The sequence below is a fragment of the Primulina eburnea genome, chromosome 8 (assembly GCF_022965805.1).
Source record: "Primulina eburnea isolate SZY01 chromosome 8, ASM2296580v1, whole genome shotgun sequence".
Classification (NCBI taxonomy): domain Eukaryota; kingdom Viridiplantae; phylum Streptophyta; class Magnoliopsida; order Lamiales; family Gesneriaceae; genus Primulina; species Primulina eburnea.
The window spans coordinates 32,348,414-32,374,092 of NC_133108.1; the positions used below are offsets into that span (position 1 = coordinate 32,348,414).

General features: G+C 37.2%; 1 protein-coding gene and 1 pseudogene across 6 annotated transcripts; both read left to right on the forward strand.

The window, feature by feature from the left end:
* The first annotated feature begins 1,075 nt into the window (after positions 1 to 1,075).
* Positions 1,076 to 21,613, forward strand: LOC140839389 (protein FLX-like 1). Of its 6 annotated transcripts, XR_012119703.1 has the most exons (5): positions 1,076 to 1,631; positions 2,802 to 2,959; positions 3,051 to 3,127; positions 13,219 to 13,337; positions 13,450 to 13,815. XR_012119703.1 is itself a non-coding variant. In XM_073206055.1 (4 exons), the coding sequence occupies exons 1-4, from the start codon at positions 1,126 to 1,128 to the stop codon at positions 21,261 to 21,263; spliced, it is 819 nt and encodes a 272-aa protein (XP_073062156.1). In that variant the 5' UTR covers positions 1,076 to 1,125; the 3' UTR covers positions 21,264 to 21,613. The 6 variants fall into 6 exon arrangements, 5 of the variants coding, with proteins under 5 accessions (XP_073062156.1, XP_073062155.1, XP_073062158.1 ...); XM_073206055.1 differs by lacking the exons at positions 13,219 to 13,337; positions 13,450 to 13,815 and adding an exon at positions 21,183 to 21,613 and having other exon boundaries at positions 2,802 to 2,956; XM_073206054.1 differs by lacking the exons at positions 13,219 to 13,337; positions 13,450 to 13,815 and adding an exon at positions 21,183 to 21,610.
* Positions 17,284 to 17,378, forward strand: LOC140840298 (U6 spliceosomal RNA; annotated as a pseudogene).
* Positions 21,614 to 25,679: the final 4,066 nt, after the last annotated feature.

The window sequence follows — 25,679 nt, forward strand, 5'->3', positions numbered from 1 at the left end:
TAAATTTTTTGTCAATTTTGTTAATTGGATTATTTCTTATATCCCTAAAATCATATATATATATATATAAATATATATATATATATATATATATATATATATATATATATATATATTTCCTGTATTTAGACGTTAATTTTATTTTTGTTACAAATATGTGATTAATAAAATTTTAACTTTTAAATAAAATTTTAACAAGATAAAAAAAGAGAAAATAGTTTTTTAAAAAGAACTATAGTATTAAAAAAATTTACATGTATCGTCGTTTTTTCTTGTTCGTTCGGAATCACTTATTTGTAACAAAAAATTAAATTTTTACAAAATTTTTTTAAAAAAAGAGTTGAAAAAATTATAAAGAAAAAGTAATAAGAGAGACGAAAAATATATATTTATAACCAAAAATAAAATTTTAAAATTTAAATTAGATTATTAATCACATATTTTGATATAAAAAATATAATTTTGATTTTGAAATAATTAAAATATAAAAATACCAATTTTTAAAAAAAAGTAAAAAAAATTAATAAAAGCACCCTCTGCTGTGGGTTTTTAAATGATTCGTGTTTTTGGATGGTTCCGATTTTGTTTTTGGATTTGAGTCTAGATTTGGTGTTTGGATTTGAATTTGGATTTAAAACCCATAATTTAGAGTTCTATCGTGATTGGTTTGAAATTTAAAAATAATAATTTTAAAAATCATTTAATGTTTGGAAAAAAACAGCATTTAAATTTGAAAATTGAAATTTATTGAAATAAACATAAATCATTTTTAAAACATATTATTCGCGTCGTTAAAAAACCAAAAAACTAAAATTAATCTTATCATATATTCTTCGATACAATTTCAACTATATATATATTATAAAAATTAAATAAAAAATTGTCAGTGAACACAAAATAAATAATTAAAATAAAATAATCAGACATTCAGTAAAATTTTGTTAAATTTTTTAAAATTGAATTTTATTTTTAAAATCCAACTAATTAAATATTTGCTTCACATGTTGTGAGAACCTTTATATTTTGAAAAACAAAATAGAATATTAAAATACATTTGCGCTCCATCATATCCCATTTCCATATTTTCCCTCGGTAATTGGGCACAAGAGAAGTTTTTCCACAGGCATGGCTGCGCGAAATCATAGTCATCGCCACCTGCCCGATGAACCTCGGCGTCTCCACCACCACGGTCGCGTCTCTTCGCAGGAGCTCCATCTACTCGAGGAGCGCAACGCAGCTAAGAGCCGAGAAATCCAAACTCTCCTCCACGACAACCAATGCCTTGCCGTCACCCACGTGTCACTCAAGCAAGAGTCGATCAACGCCGAGCAGGACGTCCGCCGCTTTTCAGCCACGACCGCGTCCGTCAAGGCCGAAAGGGATGCTCAGGTGCGCGAGGTATACAACCGTTCCTTAAGATTGGAGGAGCAGGCACGTTCTGTTGACGGGATCCCCGCTGAACTCGACAGAGTTCGGGCCGATATTCGGGGGTTACGGAACGATCGTAAGGAGATGTCGGAGAATCTGAGGGATATCGATGAAGATCTTGCGATGACTCATTCTGAACTGATGGAATTGCCAGCCCTCAGGTCTGAGATTGAAGCATTGCACAAGGAAATGCAAAGAGGAAGGTTTAATGATATTCATGTATTTCTGTATTTTATACATCCTTGGCAATCTGCAGGTGTGATTTACTTCAAAGTGCAAAATTTTACCTCTACCCGAGTTAAAATTTTTAGAAAGTAATGCTGTGTGTAATTTAAAGATGTGTTTTTCATGGTTATTGGAACAATGCAAATGCATGTTCGTTTTTATATTTGAATGTGTGATTGTTATGTACATTTTAGTTCTAGAATCTAGTGAATGATAATAATATAGCACGGCATATGATTTAGGAGGCTGGAGCTAAGTTTTCAGATGTTGTGTCTGAGTTCTTACAATCGAATCCTACTATTGAGGTTTATGAGAAATATATTTAAACTCGGGCAAGTGTATATTATTTCATTTGCAAGCTTTAATTCCTAGATATCTTCTTTATTTGGGATCAGTAGTTTAACCTTATCATCTTACAAATTCTTCTTCTCATGGAAAACCTTGATTCGGACCAAGGCATAAGTATTTATTCCTTTAGTAGACTTAGAACCCACGATGTATTACCACGAAAACCTATCATGAAATTTAATGATGTAGTTAGCAACATCTCCTAGCATACCCTTTTGGAGGAATTTGGTTGTCCTTGGGTTTTCCCTGAAAATAGTAGTACACATGTCGGAAACTATATATGTGTGAATAAGATAAAAAAATGTAGCAAAATATGAAGTTTTTGATAGGAAGCATTTGGGACTATGGCCAGAGAGTAACACAAGGTTTTTCGAAAAATCCTAGGAGACTAAATTCAACAATGAGCAATGCGTTGCATTTTGTACACAACTTGGAAAATGTATTAGAAGAACTCCATTTAGTTCATTAATTACAAATTTATGAAGAAGGATCTTTTATCCTTCAAATACACTATATTTATCAATTATTTTTTCTTATAAAATAAAATATTAGATATTAGGCATTCTATGGAAGAAAATTTTGGAGCTTGTTGAAAGCATATTCTTGGTTAACTGCCTAAATCCGTCTTGAATTTATACTACTTGTGGTGATTTATGATTTACCTTTTACAGTGCTTTCAACAAGATTATGATTTCAGTGCATAACGAGAATATTCAGTGCATAATTTACCACACAAGTAATTCTTTTTCAGTAATTTAATTTTGCTAATTTCAGTGCATTATCATTGCTATTGTAATTAGGTCTGCAATTGAGTATGAAAGAAAGATGCGTGCCAAAAACTATCTACTAAGCGAAGTAATGGAGAAGCACATGATATCTATGGCTCATGAAGCAGAGAAACTGCGTTCTGAACTTGCAAATGCTGAGCGGAGGGCGATGGCAGCTGTCACTTCAGGTCGTTATGCATGAGCCAACAAAATTATTTGTGATTTTTTTCCATGTTGTCCTAATGAGATGCAAATATAATGTGCCATCATGTGGTTGACCAGCATATGCCGCTCAACGTGGAAATCTTGAAGCAGGATGTGGCGAAAATTCAAGATCTGATCCTAACGCTGTTCATCAGGTTTGATGTGGCCCGATCTTAGTATATTTTTCATAGGTTACAATACTTTTATACCCTGAATATCTTTAACCCATGATATATATATCTTCCTTATCTTATTGTGTTACTTTAGGCAGTAAATGCTACATTAATTAGGTCTTTTAAAAAGAAAAATTTCAAGTATGATGAATCTTGCTCGATGAATATAACAGTAGGAATCATGGTTCAGATAGAGTTAAAACTTCCTCTCAATCATTTTCTACTCAACCTTACCTCTAATATTTACTACAATTCAGTAGTTCTATTCGAATTGCAGTAATGTTTTTGCCTTTATCATTTTATTTTTTTAAGTTTGAAATTCCTCCATGGTATGGCTTCTGCTTTGTCAGGACATATTTGAATTTTCTATTGTTAAATTTATTATTGTTAAAACATGTATCTGAACTGTGAACATCACGGTAATTAAATATTTAGGTAACAGTCATTCAATGATTGTCAAGGGCGCAAGGCGCACCGAGGCGTACAAAGGGCTCTGGAGCCTGAGGCGCAAGGCGTAAGGTGAGGCGCGCGCCTTACCGAAGCAAGCCGCACATTTTTTATTTTTTAAAAAAATATATTTATCTTAGAATAATATATTAAAATAATTAAGTCACAATGTCACATAAAACAACAAATAATTAAGTTCATATTAATAAGTAACACGATTAAAATTCTTCAACTATCCAAATCAAGTTTATCTTCTTCCATCGAATCATCAGAGTCGCTAGAACTTTCGGACTTGTATTCTTCTTGATCTTCACCACTTTCTTGATATACATCAATTTCTTCTTCCTCTTCATCCAAAAGATGTGAAATTGGTCTTTTTCTGGTTGTTTTGGATATAGATGCCCTTGCCTCGTTTGAAAAAGATGAAGCACGAGATCTAAAACCATAAATCGGTTCACCAACCCCAGACGCTCGGCCTACATCACCCCATGTCAAATTATCATCCCCAAAGACTAGATTATTTTCTTCATAGTCCAATCATCCCATCAACCATTCATTGCTATCATCCAAAGAAATAGGATCAATTTTGTCGCACAAATCATATCGACGTTTCAATGCCCTGTTATATTTAATGAAGACTAGATCATTCAAATGCTTCTGTGCCAACCTGTTTCTTCTTTTCAAATGAAGCTGCAAAAATTTTAAAATACATTCATCCTTCATAAATTGTTCAAAATAATAATTATAATTAATATGTCAAGACTCAAGAGTATCTATTCAATGTTAAAATTTAAATACTTACATGCTGAAACATGTTCCAATTCCGCTCACAACCAGAAGCACTGCACGTGAGGCTGAGAATTTTCTCACAGCAAAATCTTGCAATTGTGGGGTCGTAGAACCATAAGCCAACCACCATTCAGCTGTCAAATGAGATCAACAAAATTTCAAAGTTCAAATACTTCATGTTTTCAACAATCTGTTATGATCGTGAAATAAAAAACAAGAATTAATTACCTGGTGATAATTTATTTCTATGTCTAATAGCCATAGAACCGCCAAAAAACCCATTAGCATTTTTATATTTTGAGAGCTGATTTGTGATTTTATCTTGAGGTCAACATCTTCACACATCTTTTCAACACACTCGTACAACCCCTTCATAACTTCAGCATCTTTTTCTATCTCAGGATTCTTATAAAAGAATTCCGGGTTCAAAAGTGACCAGCTGCATGCAAAGGCTTATGAACGGAATACCTGCATCGTACATCCATTTGACAAAATACTGCACCACAGAGTCTCTCACTTTTTTCTGACTTTCATCATATTTCTTTGAATCATTTGCTCTTTTTTGCTTTCCTTGACTCACAACCTGATCCATATTATTGACAAAGAAATAATCAAGAAGACCAACAGTCTTTGTCTTTTGACTTGAGAAAACAGGGGGGATGGCGGCGGAACTCGCTGTTGAACTTAATATTGGCTGTTTCCCTTTTCGAATGATTGGAACCACATCATCATTATCCAAAATTTCCAATTGCTCATCAAATTCATCAAAACTAGGATTCATGTCAATTTGCTGTTGATTTCTTTTTTTTTTTGACATGTAAACTTGAATTTCAGTTCTAACATGCTCAAGGCATTTTGGACATGCTTTGGCATTTCGATGGCCTCCAACAAGATGTTGCTTGAGACGAAAATTTCCTCCCTAGAGAATTTGTCACAAAAAACACATTGCACGGAATTAATGTCTTTTGGATTGATTAATTTCCCATAATTCCAGCCATGATCTTTGCGATTCTCCAAATTTTAAGAGGCAGACATTCCTGGAGAAAATATTGCAACATAATGACATATTATATAATTTATATCAATAATTCGGTATATGTACAATAACATAATTTAATAAATCATGGAGAGCCAAATACTTCACATTTACTCACTTAATATTCATCCAAATTTAGTTGCCCTTTCAAGGCTTCACATGAAATAACAAAAGAAATCACTGAAATAAAAATATTAAGAGATATTAAAGGTAGTGGCATCTCTGGTTTGTCTAGATATGTTATTGTTGTTTTATTATTGTGGTAAAGGCGGTCCAATTGGTCTGATTGATAACGCGTCCCTTTGATTGATGGATTTTATATATTTAAACATGAAATTTACCTAAATTATTTTAGTAAATAAAAATAAAAGATGTGCTTGGATGATATAATATTTGGGAGAGTGGCTTTAAAAAGTAAAAATAAATAATAAGTTATCGAAACATCAAGAACCGTTACTTGAGCTTCTTCAATAAATGGTTTTTGGCGCTTCTCTTACTCACGCTGTCACGTTTGTTGGCTTCTGTTGCAGTCTCTGTCTGCCCACTTCTGCTCTTGTCGTCTTCTGTAATTCTGTTATTTAATTTGTCAACTGGGCTGCTAGGGTTTGGGGTTGGGTTGGGCCTTTTACATTTTAAGTTACTATTAAAAAAACAGAGAAGTTGCATTTGAAAATGCAACTTCTCTGTTACTGAATTTTTTTTTAAAAAGAGCAACTCAGGTGCGCCCATAGGCGGCCAAGAGCCTTTCCAAGGCGAGCCCAGGCGCGCGCTTGGGCTCGCCTTTGTGAATCGTTGCGCCTGGGGCCCACGCCTGGTGGCGCATCTCGCCTTTGACAACTATGACTTAAAACAAGGAACTAATTGTCCTTATTAAGGAAAAAGTATTCTTGCTCCTCAATCTTTAACCCTAAATTTCCCATGAGTGAAATGTTGATACACCTTGAGCTTGTATGTTTCGTTCTCTACCTTGTTACCCACAACCACAGTCTCGGCCCACTTCATCTCCGCGGCTCGTGACATTGCCGTCCCTTTGAGATGCAAGTTTGTCCTCAAACTTGAAAGAAGCAAATTGGGCTGCGAAGGTGGAAACCACTTCCCAAGAAGCCTCAGATGGTGCCAGTCCTTGCCAGTGAACTAAAAAATCGTGGCAGCCATTGTGTATGCAAGTATCGAGGATGGCCTGCGGTTGTCTGCTCTCCTTTCTGGTGGAATCTGCGGAAGCACAAGGTCTGCACCGTGATTGCCTTCGAATTTCTTTAGCGATGAAACATGGCAAACTGGATGGATTTTGGATGATTATGGGAGCTAAAGTTTGTATGCGACCAATTACAGAAAATGGACCATAATAACAAAGGCAAAGTTTCTGATTTTTGCGAGAAGCGAAGGATTTCTGCCGATATTGTTGCAGTTTGAGCAACACCTTGTCCCCCACATCGAATTGGAGTTCACGATGAACAGCATTATATTATGTTTTCATGGAGTTTTGTGCATGCAAGAGCCTATTTTTCATTCCATGAGAACTTGATCTCGATTTCGTAATTCTCTATCCAGGGAATCAATGCACGAGAGACCATGTAAGTATTACAGCAGACATGATGAGAGGCGCACATGACGACTTCAAATGGCGTAGTGCAAAGAGAAGAATGAAAATTGGTGTTGTAGCAATACTCGGACCACGACAACCAACCTACCCATTTATTTGGGTAGGCCCCCGTAAAGCAACGCAAATACGTTTCCACTATGCAACTGACAACTTCTGTTTGATCATCGGATTGTAGATGATATGCCGACGTAAAGCATAATTGTGAACCACTTAGTCGGAAAAATTCCTACAAAAAAAGCTTGTAAAAGTGACATCTCAATCAGTAACAATTGTCTCCGGTAGCCCGTGCAATTTAAACACGTGATCAAAGACAACTCGAGTGACGTACACCGCTGTATACGGATGCGAGAGTGCTAAAAATGAGCACATAGAGAGGCGATCATGACAACCAATAACACACTTTTTCCTTGTGATATCGGAAGCCCTTCAACAAAATCCATGGATATAATGGCCCATATATACTGTGGTATCGGCAGGGGTCGGAGTAACCCTGTAGGTTTTAAAAGTTCCACCTTATTGCGTTGGCATATGAGACACGTAGCCACAAACTCTTGGATTTGTCATTCGTGTCTAAAAGAAATCACGGGAAATTCGATGTAAAGTTTTCTGGATGCCCTCATGGTAAGCATTGTGGGTGCCCGAAATGATAGCAGCCATGGAGAGAGAGCTCTTGGGTAGATAAATATGCTAGCAATACCTTATAAGACCATCCTGGGATTCACAAGGCCCTATAGCCTCACCTTGATGGATTTTTTGGATAAGTGGTTGAAGCTCGGCCGTTTCCCTATGTTCCTCCTGAATGTTACTGAAAATAGTTGATCGAGGCATGAAAATAGCTTGTAAATTGCCCAGTTCATCATCACGCCTAGATAGCACATCCGCCACCACATTGGAGCTTCCTGCTTTGTATTCCACGTGAAAATCAAAACCCAGAAGTTTGCTAACCCAATGCTGCTGCGGTGATTTCGTAATTCGCTGTTCCAGTACAAATTTAAGGCTATAGTGATCAGTGCGAACCTCAAAAGTATTGCCCCAAAAATAAGGCCGCCAATGGCGGACTACTTTAGCTAACCCAGTTAGCTCCTTTTCATATGCAGGGGGCTTCTTGTGCCATTGTGCTAAGGGTTGGCTAAATAAAGCAATTGGACACCCATTTTGATGCAAAACCGCGCCAATCCCAGTGTCAGACGCATCACAGTCTACCACAGTTTGCTGAAAAATCCGGCAAAGCGAGAACAGGGGTTGATGTCATCATAGTTTTTAGTTTGGCAAACACACAAGAAGCCTCATCGCTCCACTTGAAGGAGTTATTCTTCAATAGTTGTGTAAGTGGAACGTCAATGGTGCCATAATCTTTGACAAATTTACGATAATAACCGGTGAGCCCCGAAAATCCTCGCAACCCTTTAACCGTGTTTGGGCCTGGCCATTGTGTGATTGCCTTAATCTAGTCCTCATCGACTTTTTCTCCTGTTTGATTGACCACGTGACCTAGATGGGCCACCTCTTTACTGGCAAAGATTTACTTGGATCGCTTCAAGACAAATCATTGCTGCGGCTATATGGAAAAAACTGTGCGAACATGACACAAGTGGTCTTCCCACGTTGGGCTGTAGATTAAAATATCATCAAAGAAAACCAAATTAAATTGCTGTAAATGTCGCCCAAAAACCGAATTCATAATTGATTGGAAGGTAGAAGGTGTGTTGGTAAGGCCAAAGGGCATCACAACAAACTCAAAGGGGCCGTGATGAGTGTGGAAGGCTGTCATGTGCACACAACTAGGATCCATTAGAATCTGGTGGTATCTCGCTCTCAAATCCAGCTTTGAAAAATATTTTGCGCCATGAAGTTCCTCCAAAAGCTCATCTATTACAGGGATTGGGTATTTATCCTTAATGGTTTTCGCTTTAAGAGCCCGATAATCGAAACAAAACCTCCAAATTTCGTCATGATTTCTTACTAGGAAGTACTGGGGATTAGAATGGAAAATTGCTGGGTCGAATGAAACCCTTCTCGAGCATATAAGCGAACTGCCGTTCAATTTCATCTTTTTGAGCATGAGGATATCGGTATAGGCACACCACAACGGGATTGGCACCGTGTTCCAGTATAATTTTGTGATTTGCGCTGCGAAAAGGTGGAAGTCCTTCCGGTTCGGCAAATATATCAGAAAATTCTTCCAAAAGATGTGCTAACTGTCCATATGGGTCTTCTTCATTGTTAATCAATGTAGATAAATGAAGGCTAGTTGTAGTGCCACCTTTTTGTAGGCCACATAATGCAATCGTCGTGCCCCCTTGCAAGAATCACATAAACATATCCTTGAAGTTCCATGTAATAGGACCCAGCTTTTTGAGCCCGTGACTCCCAAAACTACCCCGAATTCACCCAATGAGAAAATGAAAAATTCCCCACAGAAAGAATGTCGCTCCAGTTGGATATTTATATTACGGCAAACTCCGGTGCACGATAATTTTTTTCCCGTTGGCCACTGTCACCCAAAGGGTTGCTGGTTTCTCGATCGGCAGCTTCAATTTATTGGCCAGGTGGGTGTCCAAGAAACAGTGTGTGCTGCCATAATCTATGAGCACCAAAATTGGAACACCATGAATAGCCCCTTGAATTTTCATGGTTTGCGCTTGTGAGGACCCTAAAATAGAGTTTATTGTTAGCCTTAAATCTTGCAACTCCTCTGATTGTGAGGACCCTTAAATAGAGTTTATTGTTAGCCTTAAATCTTGCAACTCCTCTGATTCATCTTATTCTCCATCGGTTACTTCTAACCAAAATAATTTTTTGCATCATGACTGGGAGCATACATATCATCACAATTAAAGCAGAGCCCATGTGATCTGTGCTCTTCCATCTCCGCTCGATTTAATTTTTTAACAAACGATGGCGGGCTCGGAATAGCCCCTGGTTTACGCGGTGCTTGGGTTCCTTCTTTTCGCTCGAATAGTCGAGCAAGACTCATTGCATTCGATAAATCATTTGGCTTCTGGATTTCCACCTGAATTGCAATTTGCTCCCTTAACCCCATTGATAAATATTTCCACTTCTTGTTCGCTGGTGAGAGCACAGGTAGAAGCAGCCTATCACACCCTGAGCTTGGGCCCATTCCCGCGTGACTGCACAATGGGCCCCTATAGCAACTACTTTGTATTCGTCCTCGCTTTACGAAAATGATTAACCCAAGTTGCTATAGAAGTCAATTTTAATTTTTAAGATGTGGGACAAGGGTATCACAATCACCCCTCTTTCAGAACGCGACGTCCTCGTCGCGGCCTGACCCCTCGATCCACTAGCGCCGAGAATCTAGAGGTGGCTCCTACAGGTTCAAGAAGTGGCTCCCATGTACATAGCACTTTGCCCCGCATAGCACTTATTTCCCGGTGTTCCATGCCGGTGACCGGCTCTGTTACCATTCTGTCACACCCACGTGACTGCACAATGTGCCCCTATAGCAACTACTTCGTATTCGTCCTCGTTTTATGAAAATGATTAACCCAAGTTGCTATAGAAGTCCATTGTAGCTCAATAGAAACTCATTTTAAATATTTAATTTTTAAGATGTGGGACAAAGGGTATCACACAACAAATTGTTTGAATCGGCGCTGATATTTACCCACGGTCCCTGTTTGGCGTAGCTTGGATAATTCATCCAATTTATTGCTGCAGATCTTCGGGCCAATTCGGAGATTACATTGTGTCTTGAATTCTTCCCACTGTATGTTCGGCCTCTCTCTCTCTCTAATTTTGGGAACCACACTTGCGCTTCTTCTTTTAGGTAGATGCTAACTCTAGTTTTTCCTCTTCCAGTGTATTGCCAAAGGCTCTCGCCTTAAGGCGAGAGGCGCAACCAGGCGTGGACGTTGCGCCTGAGGCCTTCCCAGGCGCAACGATTCACAAAGGCGCTCCCGGGCTCACCTTGAAAGGGCTTAGGCGCGCCTGAGATTGCCTTTTTTAAAAAAAAATTAACTCAAAATGCAACTTCTCTGTTTTTTTAATTTGTAACTAAAATTGCAAAAGGCCCAACCCAACCCCAAACCTTAGTAGCCCAAGTTCACAAATTAAAAAACAGAAGGACGCGTCTAAGCGGTAGAAGGAGAAGTGTGAAGCAGCAAGCCAACAACATGAATAAGAGAAGGGCAGAGAACCATTTCTTGAAGAAGCTCAGGTTTCGGTACTGTAGTGAACCATCTTTTTTAGTATTGTTAATGTTTCATTGCTCACCTAAGAGTATTAATTCGGCACTATCTTACTGCCAGGGATGGTTAAATTACAACTTTGATATAAATACGCTGCACTGCCACTACCTTTAATATCCTTTAATATTTTGGTAAATTACCACATGGTTTATTAATTATGTTATTGTATATACCTTTAATAACTTTGATATAAATACGCTGCACTGCCACTACCTTTAATATCCTTTAATATTTTGTTAAATCACAACATGGTTTATTAATTATGTTATTGTGTATACCGAATTATTGACATAATTGGTTTATTAATTATGTTATTGTATATACCGAAAATTTGGAGAATCGAAAAGATCCTGGCTGGAATTATGGGAAATTAATCAATCCAAAAGACACTAATTCCGTGCAATGTGTTTTTTGTGAAAAAATTCTCAAGGAGGAATTTTCCGTCTGAAGCAACTTCTTGCTGGAGGATATCGAAATGTCACACCATGTCCAAAATGCCCTGAGCATGTTAGAACTGAAATTCAAGTTTACATGTCCGAAAAAAAAAAGAAATCAAGCAGCAAATGGACATGAATCCGAGTTTTGATGAATTTGATGAGCAATTGGAAATTTTGGAAGATGATGATGTGCTTCCAATCCTTGAAAAAGGAAGCAACCGGTGTTAAGTTCAATAGCAAGTTCCGCCTCCACCCCCCCTGTTTTCTCAAGTCAAAAGACAAAGACTGTTGATTATTTCTTTGTCAACAATATGGATCAAGTCTTGAGTCAATGAAAGCAAAAAAAGAGTAAAAGATTCAAAGAAATATGATGAAACTTAGAAAAAGTGAGAGACTCCGTGGTGCAGTATTTTGTCTAATGGGTGTACGATGCAGGTATTCCTTTCAACGCCATAAAGTATGATGGTTTTAAAGAATTTTGTAGAGCTGCATCCTACTGTACTCATGATTGGAAGCCCCCAAGTTACCATGAAGTTAGGGTAATTTATTTAAATAAAGAAATACAAAGTACGAAAATTCGTTTGAAAGAGTACGAGGCAGACTATAAAAAATATGGATGCTCATTAGTGGCTGACGGATGGACTGATTGAAAAATAGAACTTTGATTAATTTTTTGGTGAACGGTCCAAGAGGGACATTATTTTTGGAATCTGTGGATGCCTCTTGCTTTTCTCATACCGGTCTCAAGTTGTTTGACTTACTTGAAAAGTATGTGGAGCAAATTGGTCCAAAGAATGTTGTTCAACTGGTTACAGATAATGCCTCTGCAAATGTTTCAGCAGGTATGAAATGTGAATTCAAGAGATTACTTTCTAATAAGTATTAGATTTGTTACTTATAAGCAATAACATGGAAACATTTGACGATAAGATTTCCACACATATTCTGGACTCCATGTGCTACCCATTGTTTGGATTTAATGCTTGAAGATTTGTTCAAAATTCTTGTACCGAATAAGGTTTATGAAAGGGGCATGATGGTGAATGGCTATATATATAATAGGCCACAAGTCTTGAACATGATGAGAGAATTCACAGGTCAAAGAGAAATGGTTAAGGCTGGGAAAACTTGTTTTGCCACTATTTTTTTGACATTGAAAAGGTTTCAAAAACAGAAGGTGAATTTAAGAAAGATGTTCACTTCAGAAAAGTGGAACAAGATAGAATTTGAATTTTTTGCATGAGCTGGTTACTTTTTGAACCCGGAATTCTTTTATACGAATCCTAAGATAGAAAAAGATGTCGAAGTTATGAAGGAGTTGTACGAGTGTGTTGAAAAGATGTGTGAAGATGTTGACCTTCGAGATAAAATCACATATCAACTCTCGAAATATAAAAACACTGATGGGCTTTTTGGCGATTCTATGGCTATTAGACATAGAAATAAATTATCGCCAAGTAATTATTTCTTGTTTTTTGTTTCAAGATCATAACATATTGTTGAAAACTTGAAGAATTTGAATTTTGAATTTTGTTTATCTCATTTGACAGCTGAATGGTGGCTGGCTTATGGTTCTACGACCCCACAATTGCAAGATTTTGCTGTGAGAATTCTCAGCCTTACGTGCAGTGTTTCTGATTGTGAGCGGAACTGGAGAATGTTTCAGCATGTAAGTATTTAAATTTTAACATTGAATAGATACTCTTGAGTCTTGACATATTAATTATAATTATTTTTTTGAACAATTCATGAAGAATGAATGTATTTTAAAATTTTTACAGCTTCATTCGAAAAGAAGAAATAGGTTGGCGCAGAAGCGTTTGAATGATCTAGTCATCATTAAATATAACAGGGCATTGAAACGTCGGTATGATTTGCGCGACAAAATTGATCCTATTTCATTGGATGATATATGATATAGATGATAGCAATGAATGGTTGATGGGAGGATTGGACAATGAAGAAAATAATCTAGTCTTTGGGATGATGATTTTACATGGGGTGATGTAGGTCGAGCGTCTGGGGTTGGTGAACCGATTTATGATTTTAGATCTCGTGCTTCATCTTCTTCAAACGAGATAAGGGCATCTGCATCCAAAACAACCAGAAAAAGGTCGATTTCACATTTTTTGGATGAAGAGGAAGAAGAAATGGATGATCAAGAAAGTGGTGAAGAATACAGGTCTAAAGTTCAAGGGATTCTGATGATTCGATAGAAGAAGATTAACTTGATTTGGATGATTGAAGAATTTTAATCGTGTTATTTATTATTATGAACTTATTAATTATTTCTTGTTTTGTGTCATAATTTAATATATTATTCTAATTTTAATATATTATTCTAAGATGAATATATTTTTTTTAAAAATAAAAAATGTGCGCCTTGCTTCGGTAAGGTGCGCCTCACCTTGCGCCTTAGGCTCCAGAGCCCTTGTGCGCCTCGGTGCGCCTTGCGCCCCTGACAACTATGAGTGTATGTTGATGTCGAAAAAATTGTTCGCATCTATGAATCCATCCTTGTAATTTGGAAATTATAGTTTTGAATATTTTGGAATATACCTACGGCCTTCTCCCTCGTCAATCGCTTCGAGTTCTCGCGTCGCGGAATGAGCGAGTCCTTGTAGCTACTTTCCCCGTTGTGCCCACCCGGATTTTCAGAACGTGTGTTTGTCAAACTCAATGAAGGTTCCTGCAATTGTGCGGCCATTCTCCCGCTGCCTTTATTCGGTCGCACTTTTATCCTCGTGGTACATGTTCATGAATGCCTCGAATTGCTGTTCCAGCTTGCTAATATCCCCCATAACAGTTGTCTCTAATACCAATATGTTATGTGCCTGGGTTTGAGATCATGTTACGTGTCGTTGGACAGTGAAATCTCCTCGTTCGGATTAGGATTCCTGCCGTTTTGATTTACGACCTTGACGACCTATGATTAGTTGAAGGATCGGGGTTCGTGGAAATAAGAGAACCACCCGATCTTGTGAAATAAACTTTTTATTGATAATTTTCTTAGTACCTAATTCTTCTCAACAAGTTCCTACATATACTAACGACGCAATCCAAAACAAACCGAAAGAAAATCCTACCTAATCTTAAAAGATATGCTGAAATCTAAAAGACAAGAAAATACTTACATTAAGGAAATAATTATTCTTATTAACTAAGGAAAAAATCTTCCTGCTCCACAATCTTTAACCCTAAATTTCTCATTAGTGAAACGTTGATACACCTTGGGCTTCTACGTTTCGTTCTCTACATTGTTGCCCACAACTCCTTCTCGGCCCATTTCGTCTTCGCGACTCGTGACATTTGTGAACAAAATTAAGATAACAAAGTTGTAGAGATTTTCAGGTGGTGTAATTGTTTTATATCCTCGTTTTTTTTCACTCAGGAATGAAATGCTCTAGTAATCTTTTGTTTGCATCTCTAAAATGGAGTCCGCCTAGATTGCAGCTAGATTACTAGTTAACTCAGACTCCTCTCAAAATATGATAATGCTTGATTGTCCACTTAGATCCGTCCACACAAATAAGTTTCATTGATTATTTGAGTCACATAAAAATTGGCTCTATTTGCTTAGCTATGCTATAGGCTCTACTAAACACGTGCTACTGAAAAAGACCCCTCAATGGACAGTTGGATACAACTAATGAGTGTCTAAGCTGGATTAATATGCTCGGGGAGACTATATATCATAAAACAGCCTTGAGGTTATATTTGAAAGATCCTGTTAGTGATCAATCTTCTAAATCATTTATACGTGCAATCAATTTTTGAATTATTCATTATTCTGATCATGGGTGTACTCATCTGAATTGTTTTGCTAAACACCGCCTAATATCAGTCCAGATATATTACATTGACATCAGCAGAGTAGCCATTTAGCCTGTATCATTTTTGTACTAAAAGTCTACATGTGTATTTCCTTTTATTCTCTAGTAGTCGATATAGGAGGCAACAAATGGTCAATATTAGGAGAGAACCTGTTACGATCTCACAGAACAGTAACAAACTTCCAAGAAGTAAATTGCTAGAAGATGAATTGTTCTTATTGTTTATGCTGGCCCTGATAATAAAATCGTTTACAAAACAAATGACCAAACACAGAATTAGGAAATGTGTCCCTATATATGTAAAAGAAAACCTCGCAGAATATTCTCTCTTTTTTTGTTCTATTTTCCCCTTGCAGCCTTTCCCCCTTACGAGCCTTTTCCCCCCTGCGAGCCCTTCTGGCATATACTTTTAACCTTGAGCTACTTGGGCTTCCACTTGGGTCTAATTCCTTAACACTACTCCCCTTCTGAAGATTCGCCGTCAAGGCAAAAGGTAAGAAACTGAAGTCGAATCTCATCTGCCGACTCCCATGCGGCTTCATCCACAGACCTGCCTCTCCATATTATCAAAACCTGCTCTACCGACTCCCCTTTTTTTTGGATCACTCGTTTACCCACCAGCTGTTCCGGCGCATATAATTGCTCCAGTTCCACTTCGATATCAGCCGGAAACTGACCTCCTGCTTCTTGACTTCGTTTTGATCTCTTTAGCTATGACGCATGAAAAACCGGATGCACCCTTGATCCATCAAGTAGTTGTAATTGTATGCTACAGCCCCGACCCTCTGTACAATGCGGAAAAATTTTTGGTTGATCCTTTTCGCCATTGACTGTTGCCTATGTGGTCGCAATTTGACATATACTAAATCCCCAACCGAAAAGGACATATCGCACCATACACTGTTGATCTCTATGCAGATTGTATTTTAGTTGCCGGATCACCTCGTCGCTTTTGGCCAGCTCTTGAGATACTTCCTCCACGAACGTCTCCAGGAACATACTGAACAAGGGTGGGTGGCACCCTCCTATACACCACCTCAAAAGGGGCAATTCCTGCTGCCGTATGAAAAGCTGTGTTGTACCACAATTCAGCCCAATGTATCCAGTGGCTCAAAACTTGGGCTGTTTGGACACAAAGCATCGTAGATAAGTTTCCGAACACCTGTTCAGCACCTCTGTCTGCCCATCTATTTCAGGATCATAGGGCGAGCTCATTTTCAACTGTGTCCCTTGTAACTTAAGTTAAAATATTCTGACTAGAAATAATTTATGAATGTTGGATAACGATCACTAATAATCGATTTGGGCACCCAATGCAACCAAACCACTTCCCTCACAAAAACATACGCCACAGTCCTAGCGGAATACGGATATTTCATCAATTAAAATGAGCATATTGGGACAACATTTCCACCACAACCAGTATTGCCTCATATCCCTTGGATTTTGGAAGTATAGTAATGAAATCCATGGCCACATCTTCCCACACGACTTCCGGTATAGGTTCCAACTTAACACCGAGTTCAACTATTCCGTGTTTTAAGCGGATGTAGCATTTTTTGTAAATACTTACGAAAGGATTTTTCTTTTTATTTGATCGTCAAATGAAGCCGACGATTATAAACTTTATCCCTCGTATAGACCCACTAGAGATCTAAACGAAATTTGCGTCGAGATTGAATCGCCGAAATTTCTGAAATCCGGCGGTGTTGCGGCAGCGTTGGGCAGCGGCGCAGTGGTAGAGTGGTGGCCGAAATTTTGTTCCCGTAAATATGGGTTGGCTTCCTTGTGAGGAGAGAGATGAACGATAGAGAGAAGATTAGCATGGCCCTTGCGCAAGGATGACACGCATAAATCGAGAAATGGTCCCATTTTTTAAAATAAAAAATTTTGTGTGTACAAATTATATTATTTCATATAACTCATACATGAAATATTTATAAGTTTTAATTCCTGATCAAATCAGGAATCCTATTTGAATCAGCATATTGTAATTCCATTATTTAAAATTCTCATGTGGTATTATCATTTCTTGAAAATACCATGCAAAGTCAACTGATGATAATGTATTATATATATATATATATACACACACAAACACGCACACACGTATATAGACATATATTATTAATTAATCGATCAATTCTAGACTTATCTAGAATATTCCATGAGAATCTTGTACACAGTAGTCATCATTACTAATATTATTATTTAATTAGTAGATTCTAAATTCACTAAATAAATAACTATAAATTCATTATAATCGTGATCGGCAATTAGACAGTGTCGATATATCGAGGGTACAAATCTCTTTCATATAATGAAAATTGAAAGTTTCAAATGAGAAAATTTTCCACTGATCTATTTTGACAGCTGTCACTTTTATGAACTCCTTCACTAAAATAGACAGATTCAATCTATTCACATAATTAGATGTTAAGCTAACTTCCACATATTCCATTACATGGAATCAACTTATAAACTCCTTCATAAGCATTCTGTTTGATCTTCATCAAACAACAGTAGCCAAATTCAATCCCTTGAACTTGATTATGTCAACGGGAACACATAATTCAATACTTGTGTGACCTTCAATGATTCAGAGATACATCTAGCCGTGGGTTCACAATTTCATATGATTCATAATAACATTTATCCCTATTCTGGTTTACCCTAATTAGTCTCATTCTTTTCATCTGCCCCTTGATAAAAAACGTCAAAACTCAAGTCTAATTGTACCAAATGGATAATGTTTAGAGCGTCTAGTAACATCGCCCCCATGATCACCTAGGCATCACTGATAGTGCCTACAAGAACTTAAAGTTATGGTTAACGTGCAGTACGACCCCTTCAACTTATATATCTCGATTGAATCTGCAACTATTGGTATATCGAGAGTTGCAAATGAATTCGATAACGATGTGATATATCTTTGATTAATAATAGTGACATCGTATGTACAACTAGGAAAAAATCTATCTCTAAAGCACATGTTTTGCTCTGGCCAGAGATTCTGCCCACTATTAACTTATAAATCACATATGATATATTCACTTGTAAGTGCCCGATGAATCTCCGACTACAATGTATTGGCTCTTACGTATTTCAAAACTGCACCCAACCTCGCCACCCGATGACCCTCAATTGAGTCGGTAAACGGATCAAAATGCATACTAGTACGTAGAGCCTTTAGGTTGTCCCGAGTCAAAGGAATAATGGTGTACAATCATAACCGTGAACTATTCTGCTTGATAAGCGATAAATATTTGGAGAGTCCGAGAGAGGGTTGTTCAGTGTATCATAATCTATTTGTATGAATGGGCATCTCCATGCCCTTACCAATGAAAAATGGCGTTTACATCACAGATGCTAGTCTCAAGTTCAAACGACCTTTATCCTTATGTTATGCGGTTGAATTGGCTAGGAACCTGTTTAGAATTTACGGTACTCTTCCTAATGTATTTCAATATCTTATGTTGAGAGACAGACCTCGTAGTATCTATAGTATATTAAAGGACTTTATCTGTGCAGCTTGCATGAGTAAACGGATAAATTAAATATCATAATGAGATAAAATCGTAAAATATTATAAAATAAAGATTGTTTTTCCATAAGAATCAATTGAAAACCAAACCACAAGTTTGCTCGCTGAGCACCTACTCTAACACCAGCATGTCCCAGCGTGGGTGTTTTGTGAAACTCCTCCAACATCCTTTGAACCCAAATTTGACCTTGAGGGAATCACCAATCTCCATGGATAGAACAAACAACCTTCCTTCATAAAATATTCCGAGGGTACTTCCGGTTTCTTCTGTAAATTATCAATAACCGGCTTCAATTTTGGATCCTTAGCCAATGCTTCATTCAACTCCCTCAAGTCTGTCCGTATTGGTCTACTAATTGCTTGCAACTCCCCTTCCCCCTCATCTTGACAAAGAATCTGCTGCTCGGTTAGCTGTCCCCGTTTTATAAACGATCTCAAAATCATATCCCAAGAGTTTGGCTAAGCAATCCTGCTGATGAGGAGTGGTTATCCGCCTGTAATAGATAGCGCATTGATTTTTGATCTGTCAACACCTTGAATCTCCGTCCAATCAAGTACGGCAGCCAAGGTTGTATGACCAACACCAACCCCGTGAGTTCTTTCTCATAAGTAGATTTCGTCCATCTGCCAGGGCTTTGCTAAAGTAAGCCAAAGGTCGCCCCGATTGCATCCAGACAGACCCGATTCCCTGCCCCGAAGTCACAAATTCTTGAGAGAAGTCAGGGGTACCAGCATCAAAAGCTGCTTTAATTGTTCAAAAGCCCTCTGAGCCTCCGCTTCCCACTGAAACCTGTCTTTTTTGAGTAGATCAGTTAATGGTCGAGCAATATTTCCATAATCCTTTACAAACTTCCGGTAATACCCCGTCAATCCCGAAAATCCACGCACTCCCTTCACAGATTTCGGAACAGGCCAATTCTTCACACTTTCCACTATCCTTAAGTCTGCTTCATCTCTTCATCCCCACCCACTTTTTTGATGTATTCCCCACCCGCCTGAGTGGAGGAATCCTCCTCTCCCATGTTTCGAGACTCTCGAGCCATGTACCCTGAAAGCACGCCACCATCCCCCTGGATGAGACGTTCCACTAAGGATTTCATTTCTAGCAGGGATGTCAATGGCTGATTCATGATTTCCGAATTCCCTTCCATGGTATTCAATCGATCATGCATCTTTTTCCCCTTATCTCAATGCTCATCATAGTCTTCTCGATTGATTCAATTTTTGTTGTCATGTTGTCTTTCCGCTCCTTCCGATCCAGCAGATCGAACCTATTTGTTACGATCTCACTGGAGTAACAAACTTCCAAGAAGTAAATTGCTAGAAGATGAATGTTTTTATTATTTCTACTGACCCTGATAATAAATTATTTTACAAAACAAATGACCAAAAACAGAATTAGGAAATGTGTCCCTATATATTGAAAGGAAAACCTCACAGAATATTATCTCTTTATTTTATTTTCCCCTTGCAACGTTTTCTCCCCTCATGATCCTTCTGGTGTATACTTTTAACTTTGAGCTACTTGGGCTTTCACTTGGGTGCAATTCCGTATCAGAACCAAGGATCTGGGGAGAGGAGGTTGAGTCTTGAATTTTTGGAAAACTTGGACATGAAAATTTACTTTTCTCATTCGAGACACGACCTGCTCAATCTGCCCTTGGTCAATGCATTTTGCTCTTATATCATGTAAAGATGTGATAGAAGATCTGATTAAGTGGAAACCTTTTCTCATCTGCTTCATCAATGCATTTTTTTCGTACAGATGGTCTCTAGTTGTTTATTTGAGTTTTACTTTTTACACTAATGAACATACTGTCTGTGTTTCCTGACTTAGTGTCATGCTTGGCTCACATTTATCCAGTCTTAACAGCCGAGCTGTTCTTGCTCCATTTACATTACAATTTTAATTTTGGAACTCTCATTGTTGCCATTAATCTATCTTTCTCTGTCAATCGGTACGCTTACATACTACTGTCACGTTTATTTATTTGTGTTAATAGACTTTGCAATGCACTTAGCTTTTTAATTTTAATTTCTGTTGGTCTCTAATTACCGCGTGGGAGCACAGCATATCTGTGAATTCAATGTGAATATTCAGATCTAATAAGCTTTTTCTATTAAATTTGTGAAAAAGAGTAGTGTTGCTGCCAATCCCCCGTATGTTTGTGGGGCGGAACCCTACGACGTTCAAGGACAGCATGTACATGAGTTATAGTTTGAGGGGGTTCAAGTGAATTCGATTTTTTGTTACGCTTCACTAGGTGAGTTGAGGTCTAAAGCTGAAAATGTTAATATGTCAAACTGAAGTATCTTCAACCAGTTTACATATATAGAGCTTAAATAGCTAAACTGGATGCAACTGTTTTTCATTCTCTTAGGTGACAATGTACAGATTTTCCACCTAAAATGTTTATTAAGATTTGGAATATAACTTTCAATCATATTTTATGCCTGGGTACCGACCGTCTTCCTTGTGGGTGCTAGAATACTAGAATTTTACTAAGCTGTGCAATCGTTGGTTTGCGAAATTGGCAATTACCTTTAAATAAACCATTTATTTCCAAAACTATATATGTATAGTGTCAGTTACTACTGGCTGCTAAATTATTTTTTTATACACTATTCCAAAAAAGAAATAATTTTTAAAATTTTCGACAATCATGAAAATGTATCGCATTTTAATTAATATATTATTAATCTTTTGAAAATCCTTTGATCACTATGAACTACGTTATTTCCACATTTTTTCCTACACTTTTTTCATTTGTTGTTTACCATTTTCATCGTATTCATTTCTAATTTAGTTTTTGCAGGCCCCACGACCACATTATCAACTCATTGCTGTCCCACTCCACCACGTTCCAACTATGTTTAGAATGAAACTGTGAAATCAAGCTAATACACATGGTTTGGATCGGTTTTTAGCAATCATGGTTTAAAAATATTAAAATCGGGTGAAACATAAAATTAGTTTGTGTTCAAGGTTTAGTTTTTTTTTTTTTTTTTTAATCCAAACCAATTACATGTTGGTGATTCCAATAAAAAATAAAAGAACCATATTGGAAATGAATGAAGGAACCTGAATAACCAAGGAGACCAAAATACGTGGTGCACCGTGACCTGAATAACTGCACTTGTTCATGGAGTTCCTTCATCTCTTACTATTTATTAAAGTTGAGTAGGTTAGAGTAACTTCCTTGGTCTGTTTTTTAAAATACCTAAATACCCGTTCACCCCCACTCTCTATATATAAATTAAATAAAAGTCACATGTAGTAGGATAAAGTCTGTTCATGGCATCGTGTCACGCAAAGGTCATACATTGATATGAATATGATCGGGCATGTCGTTCAAAGGATTGGAAGGAGGTTCAAGGTAGCATTGAAATGAGCTTGGGGGCCATAAAATTATGGTGCCAGTGTTAAACGAAGAGGAAGACAGAGCCTCCTCGTCCGAGCGGTAAAATCCTACCGTCCGAGCATGCCGTCTTGTGGAAACACCAAATTTAGATTCCTAGTTAATTAGGTAATTAGATTTTGAGTATCTTTTGATTTTGTAAATAATATATACTCGAATTTTATCATTGTAAACAATAATTCTTGAGTTTTAATCATATTTATTGAGTTTTTCTCTCAATTTCAAAGCTTGGTTTTGTATACACTTTTCTGTGTTTCTCAAATCAAACTTATAAAAGTTTAATATTTTGTGTCGTTTGTCGATTGTTCTTCACTCGCATTGTCAAATACAAGTTCTTTGAAGGTTCGTTTAATTTCGATTGTTTATCTTCGTTAATATTTGTTGCTAAATTATTCGTAATTTAGAGGTGAATATTACAACCTTAAATGTGTCAAAAAGATCGAGACAACACAACAGGTTTCTTTGTTTCATCGAATCGAGGGCATGACTCCGTTTTTTAACGTGTTTGCTTTTCGTGGTCAAAGAATCGCATCATACATTCTTTTCTAATTTTAACTTCACTAGATTGGGTCATAAGTATCTAACTTAACGACCCAGAATTGATCATAAACTTCTAGTTTCACCGTACTATATAAGGTCATAATGATTCTGACTTAACTCCACAGACGGATCATAGTTGTCTAGTTTCTTCCTATTAGATAAGGTCATAATCAATCAAAGCAATACACAATCAAATCGAGTAAATAAAATATTTTCTATCAAGTAGTAGTATTTAGATATAGATTTAAAAAGTTGTAAAATGCAACAAAAATACACGTTCCTCTTACCTTGTTCTACTAGGAATGTTGGAGTTAAGAAATTTCAAGAGTGCCTGACATGTATTCAAGATCCTTCTAGAGAGAAATATATTTTTTTGTACGTAGAAGAAGAATAATCTGATGACCTAGTCAATCTAATAGAGCTACATTTTGAGATGGTCTTGTGCCGGAGATGCGAATCGTCCCAAGAAATTTCGGGTTTTCAAAGACCATGTACATTAGATCATCTCTGGTCCCGTGATGGTTTTTTCTCCAAATTCATCTCATTACTTCGGTGATCAAAATTTTCCATCGTATAAAGCCTTATATGGTGCCATGTCGCTCTACTATGGTAACTATTTTTTTAAGAAAATTCGATAAATAACACAGTTAGATCTAGTTAGCATTAAAATCCAATGTCATGTTCTCATCCTATCTTCCAAAGTTTGTATGGTCCTTTCTGTTTGTCGGTATGTTTGAGGATGGTAGACAATAATGCTAAGTGTCACCTTCGTTCCCATTTTCTATTGAATGCTTTTCTAGAATCTTGTTGCAAACCTTGGATCTCTGTCGGATATAATGATGATTGGAACGCCATATAGTCTTACTATGTTGTCCATATATAGGGTTGCTAGTTTGTCGAAACCGTAGTTCATGCATATAGGTAAGAACTGAGCAGCTTTAGCCAACCTATCCAGTATCACCCATATTGCATTATGCTCTTGACAGAATCTTTGTAGTCCCATCATGAAATCCATTAATATGCATTCCACTTTCATTCCAGAATAATTAGTGGTTGCAGGAGTCCTCTGAGATATTTGTGCTCTGTTTTCATTTGATGGAACACTAGACACCTTGCAACGAATTATGCTACGTCTTTCTTCATGTCATTCCATAAAAAAATTTGTTTTAAGATCTTGAATATCTTGTTACTCTTAGGATGGACTGAAAATTTTGATTCATGTGCTTCTGACATCACTTCTCATCGGAGGTCGTCGGTTTTGGGTACACATAATAGTTCCTTCATCCAAAGTATTTTGTCTTCGTCATTGAGGAATTCAGGGGCCTTTCCTTCCTAACTTGTTCTCTCATCTTGTCCATGCTAGGGTCCTTGTTTTGATCCATCTTGATAATCTCCTTTAAACATGGTTCCATTGTCAATGAAGCCAAGATCGTCTTGCCTGCGATCTTATATCAAGGACGTACTCCACATTGTTTAGCTTTTCAGGGTTGTAATTGATTTTCTGCATTATAATCTTTTAAGAGTTCTATCCATCTCTTTTGATTAATATTTAAATCTTTTTGAGTGAACAAGTACTTTAAGCTTTGATGATATGTGAAAATATCCCACTTTGCTATGTAAAAGTAGTGTCTCCAAATCTTGAGTGCAAAGATAACTATTGCTAGCTCGAGATCATGCATAGGGTAATTTTCGTTCGTATTTTTCAGCTATCTTGATACATATGAAATTACCATACCTTCTTCCAGGAGAGTGCACCCAAGGCAATGTTTAGATGTGTTGTTGTATATTGTGAAATGGTCATCCCATGAAGGTAGCACCAATACCGAGGCTGAAACTAATTTTTGTTTCAAGATCTAGAAACTGTTTGAAGCATTCGAATTTGAGATTCTTATGTTGAGTTTAGTGAAGGATATAACCATAGAGGAAAATCATTCGATGAATTTTTGATGATAGCCGCTAGGCCTAAGAAGCTCCGAATCTCTGTGACGGTCACTGGCCTCAGCAATTCCAATATTTCTTCTACCTTCTTAGTGTCTATGAATATGTCATCTTTTGATATGATGTGTCTCAAGAAAGCGACACTCTTTGGCCAAAATTTTGACATTTAGCTCTTTCTCTCCTAAGGTTAGTATGATCTGAAGGTGTTCTTCTTCAGGCTTTTGTTCACCGGAAGAATAAGTCACGACATCATCAATAAATAAAACCACATATTTTTGCAAGAAAATATCTGAACACTCGGTTAGTGAGGTCCATGAAGGATGTAAAGGTGTTCGTCAATTCGAAAGGCAATACCAAGAATTCATAATGATCATATCTCGTTCGAAATTTCGTCTTTGGAATTTACTATTCCCTTATGCCGATCGAACAAGTCATTATCTTGGTTATTGTATACTTATTCTTAATTGTGATTTTGTTAAGCTCTTTATAGTGGGTGCACAACCTCATGTTGCCGTATGTTTTCTTTATGAATAAAACAGGGGCTCCCCATGGTGAAGAGCTGGGTCAGGATTTTCCTTTTGTCCAACAACTCTTGACGTTTTCCTTTGAACTCTTTCTTTGTTTTTTTGTCGCAAAGCGGTTAAGTGTTTTGGATTCATGTGTAGCTCTAGGAAACATGATGATTTTGAATTCGATTTCCCGATCCGACATTGATGTCTACAATTCTTTTGGAAATA

What these genes read in the sequence shown, in the direction of transcription:
- LOC140839389 (XM_073206054.1), top strand. Translation starts at nt 1,126, where the DNA reads ATGGCTGCGCGAAATCATAGTCATCGCCACCTGCCCGATGAACCTCGG. An exon ending in AAGGAAATGCAAAGAGGAAG is followed by an intron (nt 1,632 to 2,801) that starts GTTTAATGATAT and finishes TATTGTAATTAG; the next exon opens with GTCTGCAATTGAGTATGAAA. An exon ending in GGCAGCTGTCACTTCAGGTC is followed by an intron (nt 2,960 to 3,050) that starts GTTATGCATGAG and finishes GTGGTTGACCAG; the next exon opens with CATATGCCGCTCAACGTGGA.